The sequence below is a fragment of the Babylonia areolata genome, chromosome 10 (assembly GCF_041734735.1).
Source record: "Babylonia areolata isolate BAREFJ2019XMU chromosome 10, ASM4173473v1, whole genome shotgun sequence".
Lineage (NCBI taxonomy): Eukaryota > Metazoa > Mollusca > Gastropoda > Neogastropoda > Buccinidae > Babylonia > Babylonia areolata.
The window spans coordinates 1,420,493-1,430,492 of record NC_134885.1 but is presented as its reverse complement, the minus strand read 5'-3'; the positions used below and the strand labels follow the sequence as shown (position 1 = coordinate 1,430,492).

Genomic DNA, 10,000 nt, shown 5'->3' with positions numbered 1-10,000 from the left:
GGGCTGTCGTAAATTCTAAGCAGGAGAACAATTGATCAGAGATCAAACGTACAGACACAAACACCAGCATTCATCAAACATGATTCCGCACCAGTTAACGTTATGTTTCAGATACCATAATAAAACAGTAAAACAAATACATGAACAGCAGAACTGGCAAACAATATTTACAAATCATAAAAATGTCGAACCTGATTCCATGTCCTCGCTCTCTAAGTGAAAGAATCCAGAGCTATGAAGGAGGTCAGAAGGAAGCAGAAAAGAAAACAGTTAGCCCCCTATATGACTGAAACAGGTAAACAATATTAACAAATCATGTAAATGTCAAATCCGATCCCACATGGTTACACATTAAATGACACAACTTGATCCTATATAGGCGGTCATGAAGGAGGCAGAACGAAAATATACAGTTTCAGCAAAGTTTCTTTCTGCGCACACTTAATTTGACCTGTTACAGTCACAAGAATGTACAGGTCTGTCTACATCTTAACAAGAGAACGTCCGCCCGATCACACACACACACACACACACACACACACACACACACACACACACGCACGCACGCACGCACGCACGCACGCACGCACGCACGCACGCACACTTCAGTACAATGCAATGTAATACAATGCAACACAATGCAGTAAGATAGAGTAAATACATTACAGTCCATTACAGTACAAACCAATACAATTCAACACAACACAACGCAACAAAATACAGCACTGTACGATGTAGTTCTATACAGTGTAGGGCAATACAACACCATTGAGAAGTGACCTCAGTGTAGAAATGTCTGAAGTAACTCGCATTGCTGTAAGACAAGAAATCCTGTTAAAAAAATAAAGAAAGAAAGAAAGAAAACTCGCTTTGCTGTTCAGGAGTCGTTACTTTCAGTTGCCAGGACGCTTTTGTTAACCTGACCGGAACAGAGCACGGAGTTGAACTGGACTATCAATGCAGGCTTCTTTCAAACTTTTGATTTTCTTTGCACATATTCAATATATGTTTTTGATATAAAAAAAAATGAAATAATAATAAATAAAGAACACGAACCATTGCTCCAATAACAAAACAAAGATTGTTTCCTATCCTGAGGAATGAAACCAACTCCAGAAGTGCCAGGACACTTTTGCTAATCGACAACAACAGAGCACTGAGGGGAGCTGAACTGGGAACGAAGGATTCTTTCAAACTTTTCATTTTTTATGTACATAGTTAATCATTTAGAAGAAAAGAACACGAACGATTGCTCCGATACCAAAACAGATATCCTGTTTGATGTGCTCAGGAATGAATCCAACTCCAGACATTTAACAGAAGTCAGTACTGAGTGCTTCATGAGCGTTCAATAGTGAGACATTTAACAGAAGTCAGTACTGAGTGCTTCATGAGCGTTCAATAGTCAGACATTTAACACTGAGTGCTTCATGAGCGTTCAATAGTGAGACATTTAACAGCAGTCAGTACTGAGTGCTTCATGAGCGTTCAATAGTCAGACATTTAACAGCAGTCGGTATTGAGTGCTTCATGAGCGTTCAATAGTCAGACATTTAACAGCAGTCAGTACTGAGTGCTTCATGGGCGTTCAATAGTCAGTCATATACATTAACAGTCACTGTTGCTCCTTTCAGCCTTTTTGACCCGAGTTTCTGTACACAAAATGTACACTGGAAAGCATCGATGATCCCAGTCTACGATGGCTTGAAGAATACTTCTTGTTTCAACGCGTCAAAGTCTTCCTTTCACCAGTTGACCATTTTGCCAGAGAGTCCAAAATATGTCTTCCAAAAAACATAAGTGCACGTATTCCGTCATAAAAAGGTTAAGTGGTGTGACTTTGATTTTAAAGAAAAAAGGTCAGGCAAGCTCCAAACTCTGACTGCATTGAAGGGGAAATAAAGAACCTATGCAGTGTGCGAGTATGTGGCGTCAATGACCACTTCCGGTTTCCAGTCTCTCTGGATCTCGCTGTACTCGGAGGTTCCACCATGCAGGGAATTATATACTTCACCCCCTCCACCTTCCCCATCCACGCTTTCTCCCACGTGATCAGCTCCTGGCGGCTTTCCGGTAAATTCCAGACAGTTGTAGTTCTCTGCCTTTCCGTCGCTGGTTGGAGGACTGGAGCTGACCTCGTCTGGTTCTGACTCACGGAAAAGTGCAGGCGTTGGGTTCGTTGTTTCAGGGCCAGGCATGGTGTGGGCCTCGCTGTTTGCCACAGAGTCCAGATGGTTGTACACAGCTGGTCGTCCTGTTGTTGTTGTGGCGGTTTGTTTGAGGTTCGGTCCTTGATGGAACGACAGTGAGTTGTAGTTTTCTTGCTCCGTGGTTTCAGACTTGTGTCCGGCACGAACCTCGCTGTTCGCCACAGAGTCCAGATGGTTGTACAACAGTTCTCTCCCTGTTTTTGTGGCGGTTTCTTGGGGTGTCTGTCCATGGTGGAGGGACAAGGTGTTGTAGTCTTCTTCCCCTGTGGTGGGTTCACACCGCTGTTTCAGCAACGAGAACGTCTGGCTGTCAGCGAGGAGACGTGTGCTGGCTGGAACTGGTTTGGCCTTGACTCTCTGGACAACCACTGACCTGCTCTTGCTGAAGGTGGGGGCTGCAGCGCTGGTGGAGGGGGTAGAGTTGTCGTCGACAGTGCTGTAACCATCCTCCTCGTGGGGTTCGGACGAGGCAGAGGCCACGGGCTCTGGAAACCCAGCACGGAAGGGCGGGGGTAAGGGGGGTCTGGATGTGATGGAGGTGGTGGTGGTTGAGGAGAGGAATGTGGGGGATGTGCAATGGGAGCGGGGAGGGAGGGTGGGTAGGGTGCGATTGGGGATGGTGGGGGATGAGGTGGTGGAGGTGTACATTCTGACCTCGTCAATAGTGTGGTAGTGGTCTGTGTCTGGGGGTCCGGCTGTGGCCAAGGCTGGCGGGCCTGCACACATCAGGAAATGTAAAAAAATAAATAAAAAAGAGCGAAGACTCTCTCTCTCTCTCTCCCTCCCTCTCTCTCTCTCTCTCTCTCTCTGTCTGTCTGTCTGTCTCTTTCTATCTATCTCTCTCTGTCTCTCTCTCTCTGCCTCTATTCTCTCTCTCTGTCTCTCTCTCTCTCTGCCTCTATCTCTGTACACCCATTCTCTTCCCCCACTCTCTCTGTCTGTCTGTCTGTCCATCTCTCTGATAATGATTATATTTTTGCACCATTATTGTTCTGGTTAGCGAGCCTTCCCCCCTCACCCCCCCCCCCCCCCCCCATCCCATCTCCGCACCCCCTCCCTCCTTCCTCCCCCCTGCACACACACATACAAAGCCCGAAAAGGTAGCTTTGAAAACAGAGGTCAGTCTCTGTGAGCTAACAGACAAACAAACCAGCAAGTAAAACATAACTACACGCATGTGATCAGGCTTACCTCTTGGTTCACCAGTGCGGCTGTCGTTGTCAATGGTGCTGTTCGTTGTTTTGTTGAAGTGGACAGCATGGCAACAAGACACAAGATGAATTTGTTAACAGAGAGATAGACAGACAGGTGATAAATTACGTTTGAAGTTCTATTTTAGTTTTAAGTTTTATTCTTGTGACACAAAACTCTTGAGACAATCACACACACACACACACACACACACACACACACACACACACACACACACACACACACACACACACACACACACACACACAGTGCACTAAGCGTTATAATATGACATATAACCATGTGAATTCTTCTACAACTACTACCATATTACAACAGCTGCTGAGAATATTAATGATGATAACATTATGATGATGATAATGTTGATACTACTATTGATAGCATTGATAATAATAATAATGATAATAATAATAATATACATGATAATAATAATAATATACATGATGAGGAGGATGACGTTGATGGCACTACTACTACTACTACTACTACTACTACTACTACTCCTACTACTGCTGCTGCTGCTGCTGCTGCTGCTGCTGCTGCTGCTGCAGCTAAGGACAATCATAATGGTAATACCTGATCTGAACGTTTCTTCGTTTTCTGCAGTAACACAGGATCACACCATTGGCGACGGTAACGACAGCAGCGACGACCAGTCCGATGACAACATAAAGGATGTTGTCAAAGCCGTCACCTTCCTCATCTGTGTCATCAGACAAAGGCATCATGTTATGATAGATGTTGATTATAACCCACAACACCAGTCACACACTAAGTGTCACCATCAAATGAGAACCTGTCTCCTTTGTTTGCATTGTAAATCATCGTCAATAGCAGGCTTAAAAACAGAGTCACCAACATCACCATCATCGTCATCATCATCATCATCATCATCTGAAGCAGCAGCAACAACAACAGCAGCGTTATCCTTCGTCAGAGTCACCATCACCATCATCTTAAGACCCGTTATCAACATCACTGTCATTGTCACTGTCATCAACATTATCATCACCATCACCATCATCTTAAGACCCGTTATCAACATCATTGTCATTGTCACTGTCATCAACATTATCATCACCATCACCATCATCTTAAGACCCGTTATCAACATCATTGTCATTGTTACTGTCATCAACATTATCATCACCATCACCATCATCTTAAGACCCGTTATCAACATCATTGTCATTGTCATTGTCATCAACATTATCATCATCATCATCACCGCCATCTTCATCATTTCAGTATCAATATTTTTTCTTCGACTGTAAAGTCACGATAATACAGTTGAGCCAACAGCAGATTTAGAGCTGTATGATCAATGCTTTATCCACTGCAATGGGAAGTCATTTACTGCTTAGTCTTCTGTGAAGGGCTGTAACTCTGAAACAGGGAGGCAAGATTGCACTGCAGCTTTGGGGGGCTAGTTGGCCTTTTGGGAACCATCCCAACACTGACTGTCCTAAAACCCTCTTGGACGAGAGAGTGGGGACGGAACTTGGACAAGACACTCTCCACTATAATTAAATTCTAGCCCCGATAGTCGGGACATCAGTTGTCTCCTCTGATGTTCTGATGATCATTGTCGGGCACGATTGACTATCATACATCATACAGTCACCATCATTAGCAACATCACTGTCATCGTCAATGTCACTGTTATATTGTTGTTGTCGTGCTGCTTATTATGAGGATGATGCTAGCGGACGGTTAAGATGATCATGATGATAATGATGACACGGTATAGTGAACAGACGGTGTAAAAACAGGGGTGATGAAGTGGTGTTGTGGTTTCTGCAAAGTTTTTATTGTCATCATTATCATCATCATTATTTCATCGGACCACAGTGTACAATCCACAGCCTGGAGGACTATTGGTCACTCTTTGTCACGTGTCTAACCTTTAACCTCTTTGTCACGTGTCTAACCTTTAACCTGTCTTTGTCACGTGTCTAACCTTTGACAGTCAGTTCAGATTCATGTTCACTGTGACACCTACCCATCTACCACAGCGTCAGGAGTTTTGTCGGACTGACTTTGAAGCATTCAGGTTGCGATGTGTTCTCCTACCTTGTTTTAAAGACTGAACTTTGATGAGATGAAATGAGATGGTACCTGTTCCATATTCTGTCTGTCTGTCTGTCTGTCTGTCTGTCTGTCTGTCTGTCTGTCTCTCTCTCTCTCTCTCTCTCTCTCTCTCTCTCTCTCTCTCATCCAGAACGATCGCTACACACACGTGTGTCCATGTCTTCAATCTAAATGTCCTCATTTAAAGCTGAACCTGGAAGGGGAGGCCAAGCGAAAGGAGAAGGTACCTGTTCCATACTCTGTCTCTGGCTCTTCCTCTGACTCATGTCACGCTTGTTCTGGAAATGATTCTCTATCTATCTTTGTTTTAATGTCACTGTCTTTATATGTAGCCTTCTTTTCTTCTTGTGCCCCTTGGCTGAACGGAACATGCACGTCAACTGCTTACCTTATTACGTTTCGTCTCCCCCCCTCTCTCTCTCTCTTTCTGTCTCCCCCCATCTCTCTCTCTCTTTCTGTCTCCCCCCTCTCTCTCTCTCTTTCTGTCTCCCCCATCTCTCTCTCTCTTTCTGTCTCCCCCATCTCTCTCTCTCTCTCTCTCTCTGTCTCTCCCCCTCTCTCTCACTCTCTTTCTGTCCCCCCCCTCTCTCTCTCTCTCTCTCTTTCTGTCTCTCCCCGACCTCTCTATCTTTGTATTTCTATCTCTCTCTCCCCTCTTTCTCTCTCTCTCTCTCTCTCTCTCTCTATCTGTCTTCCCTCTCTCTCTGTCTCTATCTGTCTTCCCTCTCTCTCTTTATGTTTCTTCCCCCCTCTCTCTCTTTCTGTCTCTCCCCCCCCTCTCTGTTTCTCTTGTTTTCTGGGTTAAAAAAAAAAGTATTTCATTTGCAGTAATTTCACCCCTGGATATCTTTGTCAATAAATTCATTCAATTCAGTCTCTCCCTTACTTCCTCCCTCTCCCCTCTCCCCCTCTCTGTCTGTGTGTGTCTCTCTCTGTGTCTCTGTCTCTGTCTCTCTCCCCCTCACTCTCATCTGTACACGTGCTCCCTCTCGGAAGACAGATGACCATCGTTGTATCATTACCGTGAAAGGCAGATCCGGTTGTGGTGGTGGTGGGGGTGGTGTTGGTGGTGGTGGTGGTTGTGGTGGTGGGGGTGGTAGAGATGAAGGCGGTGATGGGTGTGGAGGTGGAGGAGGAGTTACAAGGCCGTCGTCGGTACTGAAGATTGTCAATGCCAATCACTGAAGACGAGGGGACGGTCATGCGTCGTCCTTCGATCCAGATCTGCCCACAGTGAATGAGTTTTGGGGGGTTTTTTGGTTTTTTTGGGTTGTGTGTGTTTTTTTTCCCTTCTTTCGTGTTTTTGTTGCTTTCGTTGTTGTTGTTTTTCCTTTCCATACGCCCGTCTCTCTTTCAGCATCACCCTGTCTCTGTCTCTGTCTGACTGTCTGTCTGTCTCTCTGCATCTCTGTGAACCCCCTCCCCCTCTCATCTGTCTGTCTCTGTCTGTCTGTCTGCCTGTCTGTTTTGTCTGTCTGTCTGTCTGTCTGTCTCTCTGCATCTCTGTGAACCCCCTCCCCCTCTCATCTGTCTGTCTGTCTGTCTGTCTGTCTGTCTGTCTGCCTGTCTCTCTGCATCTCTGTGAACCCCCTCCCCCTCTCATCTGTCTGTCTCTTTTTCTCTGTGCAGGCGTGTGCAGATGGACGCGAGCATATTTTTTTAAAGATGTTCTCTCTCTGTCCTTCTCTCTCCGTGTCTCTCTCTGTCTCTGTCTCTGTCTCTGTCTCTGTCTCTGTCTCTCTCTCTCTCTCTCTCTCTCTCTCTCTCTCTCTCTCGTTTGTCGCATGTAACAAGATCATATCTAGAAAACAATCAAAGTTTCTGTAATTAACTCGTCCATAAAAATTGCATGTAGTACTCTTATCCTTTCTAGTCCAAAACAACAAGAACAACAATAAAACTAAACGGGTGTATGGGTTCAGACGTTTCATAGAACAATATGAAACAATTTACGGTAAATCAACAAAAGCTAAGTGATTAGAAAAATATATAACTGCAACACACACACACACACACACACACACACACACACACACACACACACACACACACACACACACACACACACACACACACACACGCTCATTCCTTTTCAAATTTCACCCTCATTTGCCCAGTTTCCCCCAACCCTCCATTCATTCACATCTCCCACACCTTCTAACTGATAATACTCAAATGTATTCATAAATACTTTAACAAAATGTCTTCAATCACCAATATGTGTGACGGGACATTAAACAAAAAAATCCTCCTTCGTGACAGAGAATCAACATGACATAGTGTTACTGAGCATAGCACCCATTCTAGCACAGACAGAACATTAGCAAAAGGGAAGAACAGGCACCGTTTCTCACTGTGTGGTGCTCCGCGGGCTTGCTGCCTGCTGCTACCAGGAACAGAAAGAAAGCAAAACGAAGAACTACGTTGTTTAATAACAAACGATCAAATATACAGGTGACCAGCACGTAATTCATCTTTTTACCTCCAGAAACAACTGACCAACGCACGGCAAGGAGCGAGTGTCTGGATTGATACAGACACAGATCAGTGTTGTATACTGATCACCAAGCTTTGTCGTTTGGGGACAGGTTAAGCAAATAAGACCACAGCATACGTACCTTGAAACCTAGCTTTGTCTTTTAGGAAGGGGTTAGTGAAAGAAGACCACATCATACGTACCTTGAAACCTAGCTTTGTCTTTTAGGAATGTCGTTTAGGAAGGGGTTAGTGAAAGAAGACCACAGCATACGTACCTTGAAACCTAGCTTTGTCTTTTAGGAAGGGGTTAGTGAAAGAAGACCACAGCATACGTACCTTGAAATCGTTCCCTTTTCTGATGGGGATGGAGACAGAGCGCCAGACAGCATCACCGTTCGAATCAACACTCCAAATAGTGCTAGCATTCGTATTCTTTTCCACCTGATATACATGAAGTTCATTGGGTTGCGGTGAGTCGCTGACAGGGGAGAGAAGGTAGTTCATCTCCAGGCAGTGATCTTCGCCTGTAGCTGAACATGACTTCCTGGTTTGTAGCACTGCACGGTCACTGTCATTCGGCACCGAAGCGTAAGAACCATCTGGATTGATTAATGACAGGCGTGTTAGACTGCTGAGCCCTGTCGTTTATTTGACGTAGATATGTGTGATTAACGTCGACACTTGGTGATTATGAGGGTCAACTGGATGTTGTTACTGTTGATCTCTTGTCATCGTCACCGTCGTCACTATGATCACCATCATCACCATCATGACCATCGTCGTCACCATTATCGTCATCATAGCCATTATCATCATCATCAGGATTGTTATTAATTTTCTAGAAATGGTTCAGTCACTATCATTAGCGGTATCGCCGCCATCACCAATGTCACCGTCACACTGTTTGTTGTGGTGATGATGATTATGACAATAACAATCATTGTAATCACATTGCTCATTGTCATTGATGAGAAGGATAGAAATGTTGATAAATATCTTGTTGTGGTTGTTTTCTACTGCTACTACTATTACTACTACTACTACTTCTACTACTACTGCTGCTGCTGCTGCTGCTACTACTACTACTACTATTACTACTACTTCTACTACTACTGCTGCTGCTGCTGCTGCTCCCACTAGTACTACTTCCACCACCACCACCACCACTGCTGGTACTTCTTCTTCTTATACATATTTCATCTATTACATCCGCTATTCATAATATTGCAAATGAATACACCACACAATACACACACACACACACACACACACACACACACACACAGAGGTCTGTGCAGAATACTGTGTTATGATACTGAAAACATCCTATGTCATGACTGTCTGCCTGCAGGCTGCTGGACAGAATCGTATGATGGTCAGTCGTGTCTGACTATGACCACCAGAACAGCAGGGGGGGGGAGGGGGGTAACTGCTGCCCCGACTGTCTGGGCTAGATTTGTCTCTCCACTGCCGGTGGATAGTGTCTTGCCCAAGTACATCCCCACTCTCTGGGCAAAGAAGGATTTAGGACAGTCGGTGTTGGGATGGTTCCCAAAGGCCAGCTAGCCTCCAGGGCTGCAGCACGAACAGTCAGTGTAATTGTGCTTCCTAGTTTGAGAGTCATAGTCCTTCACAAAAGACTAAGCTGTAAATGATTCCCATTACAATGGATAATCGTAGTTCTGTGGAATCTACAACACTTTTGTTGTGTTTTACAACATAAAGCTGGTATCTCACAAGAACAGCAATGAATAGAGACTGGTTCTATGTGAGATCAGTTGTGATATGAATTGTTTAGGAAGGCCAGAAAAGTGCGACAATGAGCGCTCTTTTTAATTTGTCGGAAGGTGTTTTTTTTTCCACTCACCGAAAGACCAGTCACCAATCATTCTCCATGTGCAGTTCTCGATGCCACTGGAAAAGTCACAGGTTCCTGGGACATGCAGAAGAAAACGAATCATTATATTTCTGGAAACACAGCATAAAAAAGACCTTCATGGCAGATAATA

General features: G+C 44.6%; 1 protein-coding gene across 1 annotated transcript in view; it reads right to left on the bottom strand.

The window, feature by feature from the left end:
- The window catches only part of LOC143286635 (uncharacterized), a 15,786-nt gene that overhangs the window by 605 nt on the left and 5,181 nt on the right, over positions 1–10,000 (bottom strand). Inside the window, exons 4-9 of the mRNA XM_076594272.1 lie at positions 9,859–9,924; positions 8,328–8,590; positions 6,536–6,737; positions 3,999–4,125; positions 3,402–3,439; positions 1–2,926 (exon numbers count right to left, since the gene is read on the bottom strand). The exon at positions 1–2,926 is cut by the window's left edge and continues 605 nt beyond it. Coding sequence (XP_076450387.1) covers positions 1,908–2,926; positions 3,402–3,439; positions 3,999–4,125; positions 6,536–6,737; positions 8,328–8,590; positions 9,859–9,924 — 1,715 coding nt within the window. The 3' untranslated portion in view covers positions 1–1,907. The remainder of the gene's footprint in view (positions 2,927–3,401; positions 3,440–3,998; positions 4,126–6,535; positions 6,738–8,327; positions 8,591–9,858; positions 9,925–10,000) is intronic.